Source organism: Nomascus leucogenys, chromosome 2 (assembly GCF_006542625.1).
Source record: "Nomascus leucogenys isolate Asia chromosome 2, Asia_NLE_v1, whole genome shotgun sequence".
Lineage (NCBI taxonomy): Eukaryota > Metazoa > Chordata > Mammalia > Primates > Hylobatidae > Nomascus > Nomascus leucogenys.
The window spans coordinates 42,404,061-42,428,918 of NC_044382.1; the positions used below are offsets into that span (position 1 = coordinate 42,404,061).

Below are 24,858 nucleotides of genomic sequence, written 5' to 3' on the forward strand. Positions count from 1 at the left end.
GAAATAGTGAATATGCTACAAAACTGCTTACTGTATTGACTACATAAAAAGCTCTGAGCCATTAATTTGGGTTAAAAACTAGCAAAAAATTGTTGACAGAATTTTGTTCCTAGAAAGAAAACCTTATCAATCTTCAAAGCAATGTAAATGCACATTTCTGAGCATTTTCTCATCATCTTAAGAAATGCATTTGAACTAGGTGTTTATTCAAGGTCAACAATCCATATTTTCAGACAACATGTTTGTCTATGTAGAAAATCCCAAAGAATCTAAAGGCACCAGTAAGTGAGTTTAGCAAGGTCACAGAATATACGGACAACACACAAAAGTCAGTATTTCTATATATAATGATGAAAATTAAAACGAAGAAAAATTTGTAAATATTTCCAATAGCTGATAAAATGAAAAGTAGATAAAAATTTTACAAAACATATGTGAAAACTGTATGTTGGAAACTATAAAACATGAATGAAATAAATCAAAGGACACCTAAATAAGAGAAGTACATATTATGTTTGTGGTTTGGAGAATTCAAAAGAGTTTAAATGTCAGTTCTTCCCCAAACTGATCAATAGATTTAACACAGTTCAGCAGAACTTCCTGTAGATATGAACAAGTTTATTTTTAAATTTATATGTAAAGGGAAGGAATGAGAAAAGCCAAGATAATTTGAAAAAGAAAAGCAAAGTTGGAGGACTCAAAGTACCTAGTTTTAAGATAACATAAAGCTACAAAAATAAAGACAGTGGGGGAGGAGCCAAGATGGCCGAATAGAAACAGCTCCGGTCTCCAACTCCCAGCCCGAGTGACACAGAAGACTGGTGATTTCTGCATTTCTATTTGAGGTACTGGTTTCATCTCACTAGGGAGTGCCAAACAGTGGGTGCAGGACAGTCGGTGAAGTGCACCGTGCGCGAGCCGAAGCAGGGCGAGGCACTGCCTCACTCGGGAAGCGCAAGGGGTCAGGGAGTTCCCTTTCCTAGTCAAAGAAAGGGGTAACAGACGGCACCTGGAAAATCGGGTCAGTCCCACCCTCATACTGCGCTTTCCCAACGGGCCTGGAAAACGGCACACTAGGAGATTGTGTCCCGCACCTGGCTCGGAGGGTCCTATGCCCACAGAGTCTCGCTGATTGCTAGCACAGCAGTCTGAGATCAAGCTGCAAGGCGGCAGCGAGGCTGGGGGAGGGGCGCCCGCTATTGCCCAGGCTTCCTTAGGTAAACAAAGCAGCCAGGAAGCTCGAACTGGGTGGAGCCCACCACAGCTCAAGGAGGCCTGTCTGCCTCTGTAGGCTCCACCTCTGGGGGCAGGGCACAGACAAACAAAAACTCAGCAGGATCCTCCAGAGACTTAAATGTCCCTGTCTGACTGACAGCTTTGAAGAGAGTAGTGGTTCTCCCAGCACGCAGCTGGAGATCTGAGAACGGACAGTCTGCCTCCTAAAGTGGGTCCCTCACCCCTGAGCAGCCTAACTGGGAGGCACCCCCCAGTAGGGACAGACTGACACCTCACTCGGCCGGGTACTCCTCTGAGACAAAACTTCCAGAGGAACTATCAGACAGCTGAATTTGTGGTCTCACGAAAATCCGCTGTTCTGCAGCCACTGCTGCTGACACCCAGCCAAACAGGGTCTGGAGTGCACCTCTAGTAAACTCCAACAGACCTGCAGCTGAGGGTCCTGTCTGGTAGAAGGAAAACTAACAAACAGAAAGGACATCCACCCCAAAAACCCATCTGTACATCACCATCATCAAAGACCGAAAGTAGATAAAATCACAAAGATGGGGAAAAAACAGAGCAGAAAAACTGGAAACTCTAAAAAGCAGAGCACCTCTCCTCCTCCAAAGGAACGCAGTTCCTCACCAGCAACGGAACAAAGCTGGATGGAGGATGACTTTGATGAGGTGAGAGAAGAAGGCTTCAGACGATCAAACTACTCTGAGCTACAGGAGGAAATTCAAAACAATAGCAAAGAAGTTAAAAACTTTGAAAAAAAATTAGAATGGATAACTAGAATAACCAATGGGGAGAAGGGCTTAAAGGAGATGATGGAGCTGAAAGCCAAGTTTCGAGAACTACGTGAAGATTGCAGAAGCCTCAATAGCAGATGTGATCAACTGGAAGAAAGGGTATCGCTGATGGAAGATGAAATGAATGAAATGAAGCGAGAAGGGAAGTCTAGAGAAAAAAGAATAAAAAGAAATGAACAAAGCCTCCAAGAAATTTGGGACTATGTGAAACGACCAAACCTACATCTGATTGGTGTACCTGAAAATGACGGGGAGAATAGAACCAAGTTGGAAAACACTCTGCAAGATATTATCCAGGAGAACTTCCCCAATCTAGCAAGGCAGGCCAACATTCAGATTCAGGAAATACAGAGAACACCACAAAGATACTCCTCGAGAAGAGCAACTCCAAGACACATAATTGTCAGATTCACCAAAGTTGAAATGAAGGAAAAAATGTTAAGGGCAGCCAGAGAGAAAGGTCGGGTTAACCACAAAGGGAAGCCCATCAGACTAACAGCTGATCTCTCAGCAGAAACTCTACAAGCCAGAAGAGAGTGGGGGCCGATATTCAACATTCTTAAAGAAAAGAATTTTCAACCCAGAATCTCCTATCCCGCCAAACTAAGCTTCATAAGTGAAGGAGAAATAAAACACTTTACAGACAAGCAAACGCTGAGTGATTTTGTCACCACCAGGCCTGCCCTAAAAGAGCTCCTGAAGGAAGCACTAAACATGGAAAGGAACAACCGGTACCAGCCACTGCAAAAACATGCCAAATTGTAAAGACCATCGAGACTAGGAAGAAACTGCATCAACTAATGAGCAAAATAACCAACTAACATCATAATGACAGGATCAGATTCACACATAACAATATTAACGTTAAATGTAAGTGGGCTAAATGCTCCAATTAAAAGACACAGACTGGCAAACTGGATAAGGAGTCAGGGCCCATCAGTGTGCTGTATTCAGGAAACCCATCTCACATGCAGACACACATAGACTCAAAATAAAGGGATGGAGGAAGATCTATCAAGCAAATGGAAAACAAAAAAAGGCAGGGGTTGCAATCCTAGTCTCTGATAAAATAGACTTTAAACCAACAAAGATCAAAAGAGACAAAGAAGGCCATTACATAATGGTAAAGGGATCAATTCAACAAGAAGAGCTAACGATCCTAAATATATATGCACCCAACACAGGAGCACCCAGATTCATAAAGCAAGTCCTGAGTGACCTACAAAGGGACTTAAACTCCCACACAGTAATAATGGGAGATTTTAACACCCCACTGTCAACATTAGACGATCATCGAGACAGAAAGTTAACAAGGATATCCAGGAATTGAACTCAGCTCTAAACAAAGTGGACCTAATAGACATCTACAGAACTCTCCACCACAAATCAACAGAATATACATTTTTTTCAGCACCACACCACACCTATTCCAAAATTGACCACATAGTTGGAAGTAAAGCTCTCCTCAGCAAATGTAAAAGAACAGAAATTATAACAAACTGTCTCTCAGACCACAGTGCAATCAAACTAGAACTCACGATTAAAAAACTCACTCAAAACCGCTCAACTACATGGAAACTGAACAACCTGCTCCTGAATGACTACTGGGTACATAATGAAATGAAGGCAGAAATAAAGATGTTCTTCGAAACCAACGAGAACAAAGACACAACATACCAGAATCTCCGGGACACATTCAAAGCAGTGTGTAGAGGGAAATTTATAGCACTAAATGCCCACAAGAGAAAGCAGGAAAGATCCAAAATTGACACCCTAACATCACAATTAAAAGAACTAGAGAAGCAAGAGCAAACACATTCAAAAGCTAGCAGAAGGCTAGAAATAACTAAAATCAGAGCAGAACTGAAGGAAATAGAGACCCAAAAAACCCTTCAAAAAATTAATGAATCCAGGAGCTGGTTTTTTACGAAGATCAACAAAATTGATAGACCGCTAGCAAGACTAATAAAGAAGAAAAGAGAGAAGAATCAAATAGATGCAATAAAAAATGAAAAAGGGGATATCACCACCAATCCCACAGAAATACAATCTACCATCAGAGAATACTACAAACACCTCTATGCAAATAAACTAGAAAATCTAGAAGAAATGGATAAATTCCTCGACAAATACACCCTCCCAAGACTAAATCAGGAAGAAGTCGAATCTCTGAATAGACCAATAACGGGTTCTGAAATTGTGGCAATAATCAATAGCTTACCAACCAAAAAGAGTCCAGGACCTGATGGATTCACAGCTGAATTCTACCAGAGGTACAAGGAGGAACTGGTACCATTCCTTCTGAAACTATTCCAATCAATAGAAAAAGAGGGAATCCTCCCTAACACATTTTATGAAGCCAGCATCGTCCTGATACCAAAGCCAGGCAGAGACACAACCAAAAAAGAGAATTTTAGACCAATATCCTTGATGAACATTGATGCAAAAATCCTCAATAAAATACTGGCAAACCAAATCCAGCAGCACATCAAAAAGCTTATACACCATGATCAAGTGGGCTTCATCCCTGGGATGCAAGGCTGGTTCAACATACGCAAATCAATAAATGTAATCCAGCATATAAACAGAACCAAAGACAAAAACCACATGATTATCTCAATAGATGCAGAAAAGGCCTTTGACAAAATTCAACAACCCTTCATGCTAAAAACTCTCAATAAATTAGGTATTGATGGGACGTATCTCAAAATAATAAGAGCTATCTACGACAAACCCACAGCCAATATCATACTGAATGGGCAAAAACTGGAAGCATTCCCTCTGAAAACTGGCACAAGACAGGGATGCCCTCTCTCACCGCTCCTATTCAACATAGTGCTGGAAGTTCTGGCCAGAGCAATCAGGCAGGAGAAGGAAATAAAGGGTATTCAACTAGGAAAAGAGGAAGTCAAACTGTCCCTGTTTGCAGATGACATGATTGTATATCTAGAAAATCCCATTGTCTCAGCCCAAAAATCTCCTTAAGCTGATTAGCAACTTCAGCAAAGTCTCAGGATACAAAATCAATGTACAAAAATCACATGCATTCTTGTACACCAATCACAGACAAACAGAGAGCCAAATCATGAGTGAACTCCCATTCACAATTGCTTCAAAGAGAATAAAATACGTAGGAATCCAACTTACAAGGGATGTGAAGGACCTCTTCAAGGAGAACTACAAACCACTGCTCAATGAAATAAAAGAGGATACAAACAAATGGAAGAACATTCCATGCTCATGGGTTGGAAGAATCAATATCGTGAAAATGGCCATACTGCCCAAAGTAATTTATAGATTCAATGCCATCCCCATCAAGCTACCAATGACTTTCTTCAGAGAATTGGAAAAAACTACTTTAAAGTTCATATGGAACCAAAAAAGAGCCCGCATCGCCAAGTCAATCCTAAGCCAAAAGAACAAAGCTGGAGGCATCACGCTACCTGACTTCAAACTATACTACAAGGCTACAGTAACCAAAACAGCATGGTACTGGTACCACAACAGAGATATAGATCAATGGAACAGAACAGAGCCCTCAGAAATGATGCCACATATCTACAACTATCTGATCTTTGACAAACCTGACAAAAACAAGAAATGGGGAAAGGATTCCCTATTTAATAAATGGTGCTGGGAAAACTGGCTAGCCATATGTAGAAAGCTGAAACTGGATCCCTTCCTTACACCTTATACAAAAATTAATTCAAGATGGATTAAAGACTTAAATGTTAGACCTAAAACCATAAAAACCCTAGAAGAAAACCTAGGCAATACCATTCAGGACATAGGCGTGGGCAAGGATTTCATGTCTAAAACACCAAAAGCAATGGCAACAAAAGCCAAAATTGACAAATGGGATCTAATCAAACTAAAGAGCTTCTGCACAGCAAAAGAAACTACCATCAGAGTGAACAGGCAACCTACAGAATGGGAGAAAATTTTTGCAACCTACTCATCTGACAAAGAGCTAATATCCAGAATCTACAATGAACTCAAACAAATTTACAAGAAAAAAACAAACAACCCCATCAAAAAGTGGTCAAAGGACATGAACAGACACTTCTCAAAAGAAGACATGTATGCAGCCAAAAAACACATGAAGAAATGCTCACCATCACTGGCCATCAGAGAAATGCAAATCAAAACCACAGTGAGATACCATCTCACACCAGTTAGAATGGCCATCATTAAAAAATCAGTAAACAACAGGTGCTGGAGAGGATGTGGAGAAATAGGAACACTTTTACACTGTTGGTGGGACTGTAAACTAGTTCAACCATTGTGGAAGTCAGTGTGGCGATTCCTCAGGGATCTAGAACTAGAAATACCATTTGACCCAGCCATCCCATTACTGGGTATATACCCAAAGGACTATAAATCATGCTGCTATAAAGACACATGCACACATATGTTTATTGCAGCACTATTCACAATAGCAAAGAGTTGGAACCAACCCAAATGTCCAACAACGATAGACTGGATTAAGAAAATGTGGCACATATACACCATGGAATACTATGCAGCCATAAAAAATGATGAGTTCGTGTCCTTTGTAGGGACATGGATGAAACTGGAAAACATCATTCTCAGTAAACTATCGCAAGGACAAAAAACCAAACACCGCATGTTCTCACTCATAGATGGGAATTGAACAATGAGAACTCATGGACACAGGAAGGGGAACATCACACTCCGGGGACTGTTGTGGGGTGGGGGGAGGGGGGAGGGACAGCATTAGGAGATATAGCTAATGCTAAATGACGAGTTAATGGGTGCAGGAAATCAACATGGCACATGGATGCATATGTAACAAACCTGCACATTGTGCACATGTACCCTAAAACCTAAAGTATAATAAAAAAAAAAAAAAAAGAAAACAAACAAACAAAAAAAAAACAAAAAAAACACAAAAAAATAAAGACAGTGGGAATTAGTGAAAGGATAAGCATATAGATCAAGGAAACAGAGAGTGAAGAAATAGACTCATACAAATGTGGTCAGTGATTTTTGACAGTTGTGTAAGAAAGACTAGATGGAGAAAGAATAATCTTTTCAACAAATGGGGCTGGAACAAATGAACATCCGTGTGCAATAAAAGATACCTCAGCCTATACCTCACATCATATACAAAAAATTAACACAAAATGGGTGGTAGATCTAAATTTAAAACACAAACTATAAGACTTCTAGAGGAAAACATGGGAGGACACATTTATGACCTTGTATTAAGAAAAGATTTCTTAATTGTGACATAAAAAGCATAACAAAAAGACAAAATAATAGATTGGACTTTGTATTAGTCTGTTTTCACACTGCTGATAAAGACATACCCAAGAGTGGGCAATTTACAAAAAAAAAAAAAGAAGTTTAATAAACTCACAGTTCCACATGGCTGGGGAGGCCTCACAATCATGGCCGAAGGTGAAAGGCATGTCTCACGTGGCAGCAGAGTAGAGAAGAATGAGAGCCAAGTGAAAGGGGTTTTCCCTATAAAATCATCAGCTCTTGTAAGACTTATTCACTACCACAAGAATAGTATGGGGGAAACCACCCCATGATTCAATGATCTCCCACTGGGTTCCTCCCACAACACAAGGGAACTATGGGAGCTACAAGTCAAGATGAGATTTGGGTGGGGACACAGCCAAACCATATCAGACTTCATCAAAATTAAAAATGTTTGCTTTCTTAACTATACTGCTAAGAGAATGTGAACATAAGCCACAGACTAAGAGAAATATTTACAAATCCTATCTCTTAAAACGGAATTGTATCCTGAATATATAAAGAACTCTCAAAACTCAATAACTTAAAAACAATGTTTTAAGTGGACAAAGGACTTTAATATAAACTTCATCAAAGAAGATACAAAGATGGCAAATAAGCACAGGAAAAGATGTGGAGCGTTATTAGCCGTTAGGGAATGCAAATTAAAATCACAATGAGATACCATGACACAGAAAAGAAATTGATATGCAGGGCATAGTTGCCTGCATTCGTAGTCCCAGCTACTCAGGAGACTGAGGCAAGAGGATCTCTTGAACCCAGGAGTTCATGACCAGCCTGGCAATACAGTGAGACCCAACTCTAAAAATGAAAATAAAAACAGGAAACAAATTAACCATACCAAGTGCTGGTGAAAATATGGAGCTTTAGAAAGTTCATAACTTGCTGGTAGAATATAAAATGGTAGAACCTTTCCAGAAACAAATTGGAAGCTTCTTACAAGGTTAAACATGCATTTACTGTATATTCAGCAATCCCGCTCCTAGGCATTTACCCTAAAGAAATAAAAAACTTATGTTCACACAAAAAACTTGTACAGGAATATTAGCCAGGTGTGGTGGCTCATGCCTGTAATCCCAGCACTTTGGGAGGCTGAGGCAGGTGGTCACTTGAGGTCAAGAGTTCAAGACCAGCCTGACCAACATGGTGAAACCCTGTCTCTACTAAAAATACAAAAATTAGCAGGGCGTGGTGGCAGGTGCCTGTAATTCCAGCTTCTTGGGAGACTGAGGCAGGAGAATCGCTTGAATTCTGGAGGCAGAGGTTGCTGTGAGCTGAGATTGTGCCACTGCACTCTAGCCTGGACAATAGAGTGAAACTCTGTCTTAAAAAAAAAAAAATCTTGTACAGGAATATTTATAGCAGCCTTCTTCATTCCCAAATGTCAAAAACTGGATACAACCAAATGTCCTTCAGTGAGTAAATAGATCAACAAACTAATACATCCATATAGTGGATGTGAAATAGAAAAATTGACTTGCTCAAAGTGATCATGCTGAGGGAAAGAACTCAGTCTCAAAAGCTTATATACTACATCAGTCCATTTGTAAGGCACTCCAATTTACAGATTTTATCTGGAGTGCAAGAAAGATGAATCAAGAGTTTATCCAGTATTTTTTTGTTTTCCTCCTACCCATGGGCCAGTCTTACTCCCACTCCAGTAATTATAAACCACAAATGGCAAGAGATCAGGAGTTTGAAATCACGTAGATTGCCATTTACATGCTTATTTTTATTATCAGTTTTTAAGTTTTTATCTTGTTATTTGTGTTATTTATTATTAACTATCCTGAGCATTTGACATGATTTTGGTGTTGAATTCTCTGAATGATTGAACAGTGTGTACCTTAGTACAGATGGAAAACTGCGATGCGTAAGAGTTAAATGGCTTGCTCCACTTATCAATTTTATCAATAGGAAACTTATCAATTCCACTTATCAATTTACTGGCAAGTAGTAAAATAAGAATTCCAATTCCAGGTCCTTCTGACTGCAAAACCTGTGCACTTACTGACCATACTATAGAATCTGTCAGGAATTCATATATCCTTATCCCTACCCACATTTTGTTTTCCCCAAGTTAGTTGAGAGTCAGCACAATTGAGCCTCAAGTATGCCAAATAGAAGGAAACACACTGCTCCCCAAGAGGCAACAGGATGAGAGGGAAAGATCAGGATTTGAGTCAGACCAACCTGTTTTGAATCTTGGCTGTATCACTTAGTAGCTGTGTCATCCTAGGCAAGTTCACTGTTCCAGTTAATTAAACAAGTAACTTACTGAGTGCTCACCATGCTCCAGGAAATGTTCTAAGATCTCAGGATATATTTGTGAATGACACAGAAAAAATCCATGCTCTCAAGAAAATTATATTCTAGTGGGAGACATGTACAATAAATACAAAAATAAGTAAAATATATAGTACATCAGGCAGTCATAAGTACTATGAAGAAAACAGAAAGGAAAAGCAGGGAACGGTAATGAGGAGTGGAGGAGCCACACTTTTTTTAAAAGATAGTCAGAGAAGGCTTAAGAGTTGTTCATGGAGGTATCTGGAGAAAGAGGAGTCCAAGCAAGGGGAATAGCCAGTGTAAAGGTCTGGTCCACACCAAGTGTGTTTGAAGAATAGCAGGGACACCAGAGTGGCTGGAGTAGACTGAGTCCGGGGGAGACCCCCGGGAAATAAAATCAGGGAGAAAATGGGGAGGCTGGAGGATAGTGTAGGTAGTGGGTCATCTTCCAGGATTTTGAAACCACTAAGAATAACAACAGCAGTAATGTTGGGAGAATGATGTGGGACAGGAACTAAAATCTCCAAGAAAGGTGAGAGAGTGACCCAGAGATCAGTGACTGATGACCCCACTTTTACTTTGGATAGGGAGCCTTTGGAGTGAGTGTACAGAGAAGTCCCAGGATCTGACTACTTTTTCTAAGTATTCCTCTGCCTGGTGTATTGAGAATCAACTACACAGGAAAAGGACAGAGTTGGAGAGACCAGTTGGGAGTTTCTAGGGTTAGTCCAAGCAATAGATTATGATGGTTTGGACCAAGGTAGAAATAGTAAAATTGGTGAAAAGAAGTCAGGGTATGGATATATTTGGCAAGTAGAACTTGCAGGATTTGCTACCAAATTATATGTGGGTTATGAAAGGAAGGTAGCAATCAAGGATAAATTCAAGATTTTTTTTTGTTTGTCTAGGACAACTGAAAGAATAGGGAATACTAAATAAGGTAGGAGACTAGATCCAGAGTTAGTTTTATGAAGTTCAAAATGCCTATTAGACATCCAAGTGGAGATATAAAGTTGGTAATTGGATACAGAGAAGAAAAGTGGGTGAAAGATACACATTTCGGACTCTCCAGTGTATGGGTGGTATTGAAATTCATAACACTAGATAAAATCAATAAGGCAATCAGTGTAAATGGATAAAAGAAGAATTCCAATGGCTGGACACAGTTTGGGGAATTCCAAAAATTAAATTGTAAGGAAGATGAAAATGAATTAACAAAGAATGCAAAAAGTAGTCATTCAGAAAAAAGATAAAGACAGAAGAGTATGTTATTCTGGAAGCCAAGTGAGGAATATGTATCAAGGAGAAGGAAGTGATCAGCCATGTTAAAGCACTTGGTAGGTCATGTAAAAAGAGGACTGGGAACCAACCATTGAATTTAGCAACATGAACGTAATTTATGACCTTGACAAGAACAGTCACAGTAGTCAGTGGAGGGGAAAGCCTTACTGAAGGGGACAAGAAAGGGTACGAGGAGGGCAAAATGGAGACATGAATATAGACAACCCTACTAAAGAGATTTGCTATAAAATTAGACAGAAGGGAGTAGTCATTGAAGGGAGAAGTGGGGTCAAGAGAAATTTCTTTTTAAAACAAGAGAAATAACAGCATGTTTGTATGATGAGCAAGTAGGGAAAGGGAGAAATTGAGAATTCAGGAGAGAGAAAGGAAGATTGCCACATCCTTGAGTAGCCAAAAGAGGTTGATATCCAGCACATAAGCAGAGGAGGTGGTCTTGGAGAGGAGCAGAGGCAGTTCATTCACAGCCAGAGGAGGGAACAGAGTGCAGGAGCAGAGACGCATGTAGGTGTGAACATGTGGGACTTTTCTTCTGATGACTTCTATTTCTTGATAAAATAGGAAACGAGGTCCTCATCTGAGAGGAGGAGAAGGAGATATTAGAGGACTGAGGAAAGAAGAATATATGAAATGACTATTTAGGAGAGTAGGAGAGTAAACTGCCCAAGAGCACTAAGGATGACTTGAGGCTGGAGGTAGTGAATTGACAGCACAATGATCAGCTGTGTGTTCTCAGTCACATTCACTGTGCAGAGGCAAGAACACACTGGTAGAGCGTTAGACTCAACCAAGGTCAGGCTTTTATCCAGTGGGGACATTGGAATAAAAGAAGGACAAGAGACCCTTTCATTGACCATGAAATATCAGCTCTGCAAGGAGAGAGACAGTGACATAAAGTGGATAAAAAAAAAAAAAAACAGTGAAAAGGAGATACAGTCAGTGGCTGTAGAGAAGGTGGAATCAAAGGATTGCTGGAGTTGGGGTCCCAGAGGGAGTGAGCTGGACATATAGGAGGTGGTGGTTAGAGAAAGGACAGTTGAAGTTGGGGTAGGGAAGGATCTGCAGTTATTGGAATAACTAAGAGAGTCAATGGCTGAGTTTGAGTTGGGAATAAGGTCATCAGAAAATGGGCTCTCAAGGAAATGAAAGGGCAGGGAATGTGAGGGTCATCTTCCAGGCTAGTGAAACCATCAAGAATAACAATGCAGTCATGTTGGGAGACTGATGTGAGACAGGCTAAATATCCAAGGAAGGTGAGAGAGGGACCTAGAGATCAGTGGCTAATATAAGGAAGAACATAGATCTGCCTGTTACTTTATCTCTCGGGTCTCACTTTCCTCATCTGGAAGTTGGAAATGGTGATCAGCCTTCCACTGTGGGGTTTTTATAAGGACTGAATGAGATAATGCAGGTAGAGCACCTGTCACCCATTAGGTCTGGCAGACCTCAGTGTTCAGGAATATTTTTAAAAAATGTAAAGGGCACCTATGAAGTCTTGAGGGTGTATGTCGTCTCCTTCCAATTACAGTGAGGAGTGTGTCTTGGAAGGCTAATGAGCTCAGGTTTGGCTCAATAAATTATAATCATCACAATTCCCAAGAGATGTTCATCAGTGGCCCTCTCTGCTTCCATTCATGTACATGTCATCTCCTTCTTCCTGGCAGGCCTGGGATCTCTCGATCCCCTCTAGCCAACTGCAGACAGCAGAAGGCTTATTGCCTTCCAGCCCAAGTGTCTAATACAGAAGGCAAAATGCAAATTACCTGCTTTGGCTGCTCTGTTGCCTCTCCTATTGATGGCAGGCTGGCTGAAAGAGCCCAGGGAAGTGACAGTCTCTAATGAAGTGTCACCTTCTGTTCTGAACTGCACTGAACCCAGATATGTAAGGAAACTCTGGGCAATACAGCCTGACTAGCTCCTAGCATGTGGAGCCTGGGACAAGAGCTGGATCAAGTCCTTTTCACTTTCTCTCCTATACCCACCCATGACTTCAGCTCTAGGCAGGAGTTTCCCTCAAGAAATGAGGTATGTTCTAGCCAACAGGGCAGTGTCTGTTTTACTGGTAACAGGCGTTAACATTCAGAGATTCTTTGTTCTCAGAAAAGGGGTAATAAAGTTATGGGGTGGGGGCTGGAAAGTTAAGGAACCTGAGTTGCCACAGAGGAGATGCCAGAGTTGAATGGGTCCATGTGGTGAGGTGATTCACCTTGTCCATGTTGCTGAGCCCAGTGTACCTTGAGCCTCATACCTCTGGCTTATCAGTGCTATGCAGAATATATTAGCCAGGAAAAGATCTGAGCAAGTTTCACTTAGCCTTGCTCTTGTGCAAATTTGAGGGTAGAACTCAAGCCTCCTCTTCCCTCACACTACTCAAAGACTTGCCTTGTTCACTACTCATTTTCCATTGTCCGCTACGTAGTAGGTTCTCAGTGATGAATGAACGCATTCATGAATGAATGAATGAGTGAATGGCAGATGGGTGAGTGTTAGGGTTGGAGGAATGTAGAGCATGGCTCTTCCAATCCTAACACTTCAGACCAGCTCTGTGCTAGGTACCAAAACCTAGAACCCCAAAAGTTTCTTACATGCCTGAGCTGAGAGGTCATTTTTCCACCCAGAATTTCTGAAACTCCCTTCTTCTACCTAAATTATATATAAAAACGAAGGATAGCTACTCTCATCTGAAAATATTTTCTTGATCTTTTCCCTTTTCCCAGCAAACAAGCACTTACTTACCTCTTTCTCTAATGCAAAGTGACGTTTTGATACAGCAACCCTGGAAGGAGACAAGAATCATTAACTCAGAAAAATGGCTGAGCTTCTGCAGTTTGCCAGGCTTCCAACTATTGGCTTAGGAATCCATGTTCTGGAAAAGCACAACCACAGTCCTGTTTACCAACTACTTTCTAGCAGTCTGAGGGTTGTTGACATTGATTAACATTGAAAGTGACATTTGGCTCTTGTGTACTTTCTGAATAGACTCTTTTCAACTAAGAAACCAGCAAGGAGGCCTCCGAGGGAAAATATTTTTGGGGAGGAGGGGTATGAGGTAACATCAAACATTCTTTGTCCAACATTTTGGATCATTATCTAGAACGTAAGCAGTTTGTTTAGGGGAAAGAGAAGTTGACATGTCACTAGGAAACGAAGTTAGCCTCTCAAAGACATTCAGACAGCTATACCTAGGGAAAGGAAGAGAGAAATCTGGAAGCAGCTCATTAAAAAGATGAAACAACAACAACAAGGTCAAGGGCTAAAAATGTTTATTCAACAGGCAGGTGATTTAAGGAGCCATGATTTGCCATACAAAAGGATTTCTAGTAAGAAAAGATCCTTTTAAAGTTAAATTACATTTGATTTTTAAATGTATAATTTACAAGCCGATTTTCTGGCACACAAAAAAGCACACCTGTGCAATTTTTTTTTCCAATTTTAGCATATTATCCATCTTTCCAGTAAAATTCCTGTGTGCAGCAGTCACCAATATAGATTGGTGGTAAATGAGCGAAATGTTATTTACATCAGCCTTAAAAGTTCATGTCCTTATTATTCCTCACTCAGAACTGACTCAGAATTGGGCATAGAAAACTGCCATTTTGAAGGAGCCCAGGATGGGCTGTGGCAGGCATCCACATCATTAGAGAGCAAAGTTAAAAAACAGATTTCTTGGCCCCACCACCAGGTATTCTGACTAAGTCTAGAGTGGGACCTGGGAATCTGCAACTTTAGCACGCACCTAAGGTGACTCTGATGCAGGTGGCCCATGGACCACACCTTCGCACATGCTGACTTAGAGAAAATGTCCTTCAGGTCACGTGTCAAGAGAAATTGCCCCACCTTCTGCACCCAGCACATCCTGCTGCCTTCCATAAGTGCATCCAATGTGCTCCATAAGCTCACATGTGGTGAGCAGTTGCTGATCGACACTGCTATGCTGGGCAAGCCAATCTGCGGGGCTCCGTGTGACATACCGCTGATTTCTCTTTATTCTGTTAGAACGATTACAGGAAGTTATCTATGCAATGCAAGGATTTTGTAGTGGGCGTGCTGGACCTGTGCCGAGACACAGAAGAGGTGGAAGCAATTTTAAACGGTGATGTGAACTTCCAAGTCTGGTCCGACCACCACCGTCCAAGTCTGAGCCGGATCAAACTCGCCATTAAATATGAAGTCAAGAAGGTAAGCTCCCCCATCTCTCCTGGTCTTGCCATCTCACTCTCCTCTCGGGGCTGCTGGCCTTGCTTTTTGCTCACGTCTGTTTTAGGTTCCCGCAGGGTGACCATGATGACACCCAGATTCTCTTTAGACAGGGAGCTAGATGTCAGCTTCACAGGGCTGTTAGGATCCCCTCCACCATCCCTTCCCACCTCAGCTCCCAGCCCACCAGGAGAGAGAGCAGAAGCATGAGTCAGTCCCTGAGCAGGCCTTCAGCCTGGACGGCAGAAGAGATCTTCAGCCTCAACCCACTGGCAGGGACAATGTCACCGCGAGGGCTCCTATCAGTTAGCAACCCAGTTCCCAAGTCTTCACGAGAAACATGGAACTCAGATCTTTCAAAAGCATTTATTGGGCTTCCTCTGTGTGCCTGAGGACTAGTAGTGCAGAAAATGTATTAATGTAAAGAGCTTATGGGATCAACAGCCCTGGGAAGCTTAGAAGAATTGCACCCCAAAGGCATATGAAAGCCCTAAGGAAGCTCAAGTAGACTTTCCCAAAAGTAAACTCATGCCACCTCCTCAATAGACATCAAAGTGTGTTTAATGGCTGTGGTCACCAGTAGCCCTCAGACCCATAGTGGCTACTCAGATTAAGATTATAAGGAGCAAAAGTAAATTATATTCCCACTTTGGATCTACTCTGGATTCTTTAGAATCTGCTCTTTTATTAGATGACATTACTCATCCTGATGAAAATTAGAGCATTCCAGAGATCCACATGTTTAAATATCAATGTGCTTCCCACATAAGCAAAGGAGCTGATTGGTCTTTGAGGGGTTTTAATGTTTTCAGCTTTTTCACCTGATCAAAACTGAATGGTATTTTTAAAGCCCCCAGACTGGCCTCTGGGCATTCCTTCTGTTTCCTGATTATCTTAATTTGTGTGTGTCTTAATTTGTGCCTTCAACAACCATATATATATCTGTGAAATTCATCCAGGGAGAGCTTCCAAGTTTGATAAAATCTTCCTGCCCTTTTACTTTGATATTATAATAATCACAAATTTTAAGAAAAACAACTTTTGCCTAAGACTCTGAGCTCAAAGATGAAATTGATGGTCCATGGGAAAGGTGGCCTTAGAGATTAATATTAGAAAGCACAGTGTTGTTGGAAGTTGGGAGAATCGGGCTGCAGTTTCAAGCACAGTACAATCCTATTTACTCAGCTCGGGAAAACTCACCTTTTAGCTTAAACCAAGGGCTCGCTGGGGCTTTTCACCAAAGTACGCAGTCACTCCCTGAAGCTGCTGAGATATCCTTGCCCTTGGGGTTCAAACAAACCCTGCTGTGGAGGCTGTCAGGCAGTGGTAAAAATGAGCTGGAGTTCCCAGAACTACAAACATTTGATTCCTTCCTGAAGCCAGATTATCCTCCTGCCTCCCAGCTCATGGTGAAGATGGAAGATGTCTAAAAACCAGACAAAAGAAGATGCTTGGCATTTGCAGATTTATATTCAGTTTTGGCTAATTATGCACAACTTCAACAGTCCATGGCATGTGGGCATTCACCATTTTTCTGAAACATAAATTCAAATCTCCTAGCAAAACTGACATGGAGGAGTTACTCAGTTAGTCCAGAAGTCTGGCCCCCACCTCATAACAATATGTCCTCTTTTGTCAATTACCAAGTTCAAAATGGCCCTAGGATGAATGAGAAGGAAGAAATGAAGCCCTCCATGAACATGATAGTTTGGGTCAGAATTAAAATGTTTCATGAGGGAAATGACTGGCTCCAGTGGTATTTGCCAATAAAAGAAGTCATAAGGTCTCAGGAAATCATCATGAATGTCAAGTGTCTGCTGTAATCCATAGGTAGGAAGATGATAAATGACCTGCATAAAATGTCAACCCTGCTCATTTCTAAGACCTTCAAGGGATACATTTTCTCAAACCTTGTATGCCATCATGCAACAGCAGACAGACTCATAGCTCTCCTTGACATTTATTCTTCATGAATTAACAGGAAACTAACCAATATTTAAAAGTCTTATTAATATTACAATGGGCTTCCATTTTTAGTTTATGAATTTTAGCATACTTGCATGAGCACAATCTATCCCTGAGGATTCAAGTTATGAAATAACTAGCAGCAAGACCTACTTATAAATGCACTGCCCTTTACAACTTAGATAGAAAGATAGATAGATAGATAGATAGACAGACAGACATCTCTTGAGGCTTCAGGCTTGAATATAAAACCATAAAACATTTCCAAGATTCTGTCCACATGGCATAAAATCAACCCATTAATTCAGCGACTTAAGAAAACAAGTTGTTCTTATCAGTTCCATGGGCTGCTAATAGGTATTACCTTAAAAAAAAAGATTTTGTGTTCAGATAAATTTGGAAACCTTTAGTTAAACAGTCAAACAGGTTTTGTTTTTTGTTTTCTGTTTTTCTTAAAGATATTACAGAGCCTTCAATATGCATCACGCAGTGGCTTAAGCCTGTAATGCCAACACTATGGGAAGCTGAGACAGGAGTATTGCTTGATGCCAAGAGTTTGAGACCAGCCTGGGGGACATAGCAAGACCCTGTCTCTATTTAAAAAAAAAAAAGAAAGAATCACTACTCTAATAGATGAAGGATACAATGTGTATTACATGACCACAGGCTTCTTCTCATGTTGAAACTAGTTTTTCATGTATCAGTCTTTAGGAAACTAATCTATAATCAGCCTCTATGTCTGAAATGCCAGGATTTGAATGAAGGTGGTGCTGCTCTGTGGCTGGTACTGCACTCTGGATCGTGTCTCTCATATGAATGTTTGATTATCTTCAGGCATCACCCTAATGTCTGGACCTCTGGCTGGCTAAGTCACAGCACCAGCCTCCATTAGATGAAGATAAGTCACCCACCATGGTTCCAGGGAGTAGCTGTTAAAGGGAAGGAATCCTGAACTGGCTTTCTGTTGACCAGGTTTCTAGCCTGATTCTCCTAACCCTGTGGTCTTGGGCAAGTCATTGAAGCTCTCTGAGTTTCATTCCCCATTTGCAAAATGGACATATGAGCTTTTGCTTCACAGATATTGTGTGTGTGTGTGTGTGTGTGTGTGTGTGAACTTCCAAATGAACTGATATGAGAGGAAATGCTCTAGAAACTATAAAGTTCTCTGCAGCTCCAAAAGGAAGCATCATTGCTGTCATTCAGTGATGACTCCCCTTCTTGGGACTCTAGGGTTCTTCTAATTCCCTAGTGGTCGTTTGTTATCTCCCCAGAGAATGCTAGAAATGTCTCCCTGGGAAAGGACATCATTCATAAAGCCTAAAATTCCTTCCAAAATACCAAAAGTGTTGTGAGGACATGTTTTTTCCCCCATGACTTCTGCCTTAAGAGGGCACTCAGCCTCCCCAGTAACCCAAGTGGGTGTGTCTTCGAAATGTCAAGCATGGTTTCTGGGAAGCAGAATTGGAGATGTAGCTGAGAGGTGCCTATTGAAGTCAGTCCCGGGTCAAAACACTTATTAATGGGGTCACTTGAGCAAATTACTCAGCCTTGCCTCTGTCTCACTTTCCTCATCAGGAAAGTTGGAATAATAATGCCTATATCATAGGTTATAATGAGAATTAAATGAGATAAACCATTTGTGCCTCAAATATCTCCAGGCTTCAGTAGCCGATGGGTATAAATGAGGCAGTATTAACACACACATAGCTCACAGTCAATGCCTACATTACTTTAGGACATTTATCTTACCCACCTCAGTGCATCCCAGCCCCTCTAGGCCACAGTCCCTGAAGAAGCCAAGCTTGCCTCATGAAAACTCAGGGATACGACCCTTCCCCATACTGAGTCACTCCTAAGCTCAGAAGGACTCTGCTTATGCTCCGCAGCCAAAGAAAACCACCCCTCCAGCATCGGCTTGCAGCCTCTCTACATAAACTGGCCTTGGCCTTCCCCTGCAGAGCCAAACACCTTGCAATCTTCTCTAACTCTGTCTCTGTCCTCCGGGAATCATGCCTAACTATCCTTCTTAAAGGCCTTTTCCTTCTACTGCATATCAACTCTAAACACATGCTGAGGAAACTTCCAGCCCCAACAACTGGGAACCAACCTAACCAGCCTCTGAATCCCAGTTTAGGCCCAGCTGGACTCAGGCTGCAGTTATGAAGGGACCCCAGTGTCTGCCATGTGGTCAGTGCTTACTGATGGGGAACAGAGACCCAGACAGAGTTGTTGGCACTCTACTCAATTTGTCTAACAGAATACACACTCTCATCCCTCCCTCTCTCTCCTCCAGATTGCTTTCTCATCTCTGGGCTTACAGGGATGACCTTTTCCCTTCTTTCCCCTACACCATTCCCTCCTCCTTCCTGACCCCACTCTGCCTTAATGAGGATCAGGTGGGATCTCCTATTCACTGCAAGGGAACTTTGTGCGTATCAGTCCTCTAGGAGAGTGGGGCAAAGAGACCCAGAGAGTCCGGTTTTGCATGAGAGAAGCCTTAACTCTACCTATAAAGGAGATGGAGCATCTTTTGGACACTACTAAGCAAAGGCCTGCTACCGGGGGAAAAAAAGGAAAATATGTGAATATTATTTTCCAAAATATATTACTTCACGGCAGAAAGCATATATATTATCAGGCAGGCATGGCTGTATCACCAACAAGGGTGATTAGTTCCATCTGACAAATTGTCTTAACCACCACCCCTATAAGGTCTACAGACACTGAGCTCGGCCTTCCAAGGACCCAAGCAGAATAAAACACAGTCTTACCTTCAAAGAGTTACCAGTCTAGTGAGTGAAATGGGACAGGTGTCTCACGACTGTAATAGCAGTAGCCTTTGCAGTGGGGTGGGGGAAGTCTCTTAAGTACTTCACCAGCTGAGCAAAATAGCGTTCACACCTGTGACCTCTTTCAGACTTGCAGGTGGCCGCAGTTCTAGCATCTTGGGATGCAGCTTTGTTTGGGGGCCTCTGCTCTTGGTGCCAGCCATCTTTCCTTCCAACCGAGGAGATCTCCACCCTCCTCAAGAGCCAGCTCCACTCCTCCTGAGCCTTCCAGACCCTGAAATGTTGAGGTGCCTTTTCCTGGCTCTGCCAGGCTCCCTGGATTATTCCTGGCTCAGAAAGCTAGTCTCAAGTACAATAAAGACCTGGGACAGGACCGTGGGAAGGGAACAAAGTGCAGAGGGTGGAGAGGACCCACTCGCTCTCCCTCACTTACATAGTTCCCTTTTCCTTCACACTGTTGTATTTTTTTAAAAATTCCCCTACGATTTTTAGTCATTCACTCACTGAAAAGTTCGTGTTTGCTCTTAAAGCTAAAAAATGAGGAAAGTGAACAAAACCCTGGAATTTCAGAGGTTCCCTCTGAGGTGGGGAGGGCATTTGTGGTAGAAAGGACATGTTCAAAGCATGTTCAAAGGCCCTGTGGTGAGAAGAGACATGGTGTATAAGAGGAACTGAAAGAGGGTGAACGGGCCAAGCTGGGCCTTGGGAGGACTGGGTGTGACTGAGTCTGTAAGGATGCAGGCAGGAGACAGACCATGTGAGCCTTGTAGATCTCCCTAAGGATTTTAATCTTTTTATTATTTTTCTAAAGAACAATGGGGAGCCATTAGAGGACCTTAATCAGGAGTGGTTGTAAAGATTAGGATAGATGGAGAGACAGCTCTTCTGAAAAAGCTGGAAAGGAAACAGGGTGGGTGAAGATGGAGCAAGTTTTTTATGTGAAAGAGACAGGATATTAGCCAAGATAGGCTGTTACATTATGTTGACAAACAAAACTGAAGTCATAGTGGCTTTTAACAAAAGTAAGTTTATTTATCGCTCATCTTATTTCCATTTGGAACTGAATTCCCTCAGGAATCCCGGCTGATAGAAGAACCACCCTCTTAAATGTTTCCTGCATGCCAGAGGGTCACTCGGCTTTGGGAAATTGCACTCCAGCAATTGCGTGCTTTCACCTGGATGTGAAACACATTGTTTCTGCTCGCCACTCATAGTGAAGAGTTAGTCATGCCTCCTACCCCTTCACAAGAAGGACCAGGAAGCATAATCCTGGCGCTATTTGGCAGCTAGTACTATTGATTACCATGGGAGAAAAGTTGAGGGAATTCGTATTGATAGCTTCAACTTCTCTGTCAATAGGACACAGAATCACCCTCTGAGGTAGAAGCAGCCTGAAGAAAGTAAAAAACTGGGAAAAATTCTGTGGGAGATGGGAGAGGGAGCTGAGCAGTAGGTCTGATAGGCCTGCCAATACTGGGGATTGAAATTCTTTGGCAATAGACTGCATTTTTAATAAAAGTGGAAGATCTCCACAAATGATGGTAACACAGAAAGTCAATGTCCTCCATAAACCTCAGTTCCCTGCCATCAACTTCAAGATTCTTTCATAGTCATGGGCCAGGAGCACACAAAATGTTCCCACAGGGCACAGCACTTGGAAAGTTCCCCTCAGAGCAGAATGCCAAGGAGAAAAGGGCAAGCTTAGAGAGGAGGGAATGGGGGACCATTTCAACCCACATTGCCCCTAGCTCTAAAGTTGGGCCAGCGCCTCTTACTCTATCAGAAGTCCCTTGCCTCCTTCTATTCAGTCATGCCATGAATGGACCATTTTTCTACCTGGAAAAACTCCTAGCAGATGAAAGTATTAATAGAATTTGTCAGGTAGCAGTATACTGTTATGGCTGGGAGCCTGACTGCTGAAGTCCTCCACTTGCTGATATGGGACATAAAATAAGTTTCTTAGTCTGCTGGCCTGCAGGGAGCTCACAGACACAGTGGACACTGCTCCAATCCTAAAGGGCCTTCTGGCCTAAATATGTGCTCAGAGAGAGAACAATGACAGCCGTAGCTGCACAACTGGCTGACATCTTCTCCCTAGTGCAGTGACCACGGGTAGGAACACTCAAGAGAGGGCAGATGCCCTCTGCTGGGCTCTGTTTCATTTCCTCTGTCTGCACAAAGCGCAGGCAGGGCCAGTGAGCAAAGGGGACCTGGGGACATCAGGGCTTTCTAGAGGACATCTGAGAGGCCAGTCAGACGCTCACATGCCCTGAGCAGACGTTCTCCTACTGTGTTTTCCTGCTGAGGCATCGTTTTAACAGATGCTCAGACTTAAGAAGAACAGAGTTGTCACAAACACAGTCTGGCTGGTCAGGCACTACCCCAAACTGCACTGCAGGATGCCCAGTAGTTGGCAAACACTGTTGGAATCCGCTGGTGTCAAAAGCATCAATCATCTTCCTCTTTGGGAATTCCTCTAAGCACTTCCGTGGATCTTGCCTGGCCACATGCCACAAAAATGATCAATATCCATTAATCTCCTGGCTCAGAAGGGCTATCTTTTACATGAGGAAGTTTTGTTTTCTCAAGGAGAAAAACTTCAGAAGAGAAAGAATGATTCCAGCATGTATATATGTAAATATGAATCGTGATCCCTTTTCTGCCTGGAAAAACTCCCAGGAGAAGGAAAATAGAAACTGCGGGGCAGCAGTGTAGTGTCGTGTCCAGGAGCCCGACTGTGCGTGTTCAAGTCCCAAGTTCTTCACTTGCTAGTCATGTGGTTTAGACAAGTTATTTGGTCTCTGGGCCTTGATTTTCTCATCCATATAATACGAATAAATTACAGTGTCTAATAAATAATAGTTAATGTTTAGAACACATGCAATGTACCTAGAACATGGTAGGTGCATAACAAATTAGCCAATGGAAACTATTTGCCATACTGGTTTTCTAAGCAGAACTACACTTAAGGCTAAGTCAACATTTCTCAAGCCCGGCACCTTAACACTTTGGGCCAGAGAATTCCTTGCTGTGAGGACTTCCCTGTGCATTATAGGCTGTTTAGCAGCATCCCTGGACTCTATCCAGTAGCACCCTACCCCCAGCTTGTGTTAACCAAAAACGTCTCCAGACACTGTCTCTAATGTCCTTGGAGGAAGGGGGAGGGGGACAAATAATTCCCTGTTGAGAACCTCTTGGCTGTTTTCAGGATCCAGGCTATAGTCTCTTAACTGTCAGGCCCTGAATGCAAGGATTATAGTTATCCAAGGATGTGTTGTATTGCTCTAGACCAGGGGTTCCAAAACTTAACTGATGAATGAAACCACTTGGGTGCTTTATAAAAAACAAACCAAAAAAAGCACCAGTGCCTCAGCCTCAGAAAGACAAATACCACATGATCTCACTTATATATGGAATCTAGTAAAGTTGAACTCATAGAAGTAGAGAGTAGAATCATAGTTACCAGTGGGGAGGGAGGGAATGGGGAGTTGTCAATCAAAGAGTACAAAGTTTCAGAGAGACAGAAGGAATAGATTTTGAGATTTATTGCACACCACAGTAACTATAATAAATAAAAATGTATTATATATTTCAAAATAAGTAAGAAAGTAAATTTTCATGTCTCACCATAGAAATGATAGGTAAGCAAGGTGATAAATATGTTAATTAGTTTGATTTAATCATAACATATTGTATACATATATCAAAACATCCATTGTACCCCATAAATATATACAACTATGATTTGTCAAAAAAAAAAAAAAATGCCTGGGCTCGGTGCAGTGGCTCATGCCTGTAATCCCAGCACTTTGGGAGGCCAAGGCGGGTGGATCACCTGAGGTCAGGAGTTTGAGACCAGCCTGACTAACATGATGAAACCCCATCTCTACTAAAAATACAAACATTAGCTGGGCATGCTGGTGGGTGCGTGTAGTCCCAGCTACTTGGGAGGCTGAGGCAGAATTGCTTGAACCCAGGAGGCAGAGGTTGCAGTGAGCTGAGACTGCACCACTGCACTCCAGCCTGGGCAACAAGAGTGAAACTCTGTCTCAGAAAAAAAAAAAAATGCCTGGACCACATCCACAGAATTTGTAATCCAATTCTTTGGGGTAGGAGCACAGCAATTGGTGTTTTTTAAAGGCTCTTTAATGATTCTACATTTTGAAGAGATGAAGCTCTTGGGTGGTGGACTCTTGGTTCATCTAGATCTCTGAAGGCTGAGAACAGTACATGCCCCGCATGCAATGTGCAGCCCCCACAGTGAATAGATAGATGGTGTGTTCAGTGGGAAGCTGGAGGCTTTAATGCTTCTCTAAGTACCTGTAACTGCCCTTTTAATCCCTTGGGATTAAAAGCCTATGTAAACAATCCAGATGATGTTCCAGGCTGGCCCTAGAGTATGGGGCTATCATCTCCATGTCCTTCATTGCCGACCCGTGTCCCTTTGGGGTTTGTCACTCTGGAAAAGAGCTATCCAGGAAAGCCTCAACACCAGTTCTGGCCTGGTAGTTGCCCGGTAGTTGCCAAACACTGTTAGAATCCATTGGTGTTAAAAGCATCAGTCATCCACTTATGGTGGTAGTCCATCTCTAAAATTACCACCATAAGCCTGGTTGTATTAGAGATGAAGCAGAGAGACAAGTCGCTTCCAGTGTGGCCCTGCACAGTCAAGGAGAAACAGTGGGACCTTTGCCTCCTGTGGGGAGCTCAGATTGTTAAAGGCTCCACAGTGGGTCTCAGGAGTGCTCCCTCCACTCATGAGCCTGAATTGCTGCCCCATATCCACACCCTGCCAGCTCAGCTTTAGAGGGTGGAAAGGGACAAAATGCCTGATGCTCCTCTTCACCTTTCTCCAGGCATTCTGTAAATCACCTGACATAACTTTCCCTAATGTGCAGATGCTACTGTGAATTTACAAAAGATATTTCAGATCCTCAAAGTAAGAGTTGTCACGACAGGACAGAAAACTATTGCTTTTTGCCTGTTTTGCTACCTTTTTT

General features: G+C 42.2%; 1 protein-coding gene across 3 annotated transcripts in view; it reads left to right on the forward strand.

Moving 5' to 3' along the window:
- Nucleotides 1–24,858, forward strand: part of TRPC7 (transient receptor potential cation channel subfamily C member 7) — a 197,390-nt gene that overhangs the window by 85,802 nt on the left and 86,730 nt on the right. The window contains exon 3 of one of the 3 annotated variants that reach the window (XM_003266416.3): nt 14,904–15,086. The exons of the other annotated variants lie outside the window; for them this stretch is intronic. Coding sequence (XP_003266464.2) covers nt 14,904–15,086 — 183 coding nt within the window. The remainder of the gene's footprint in view (nt 1–14,903; nt 15,087–24,858) is intronic. 3 annotated transcript variants of the gene reach the window in all.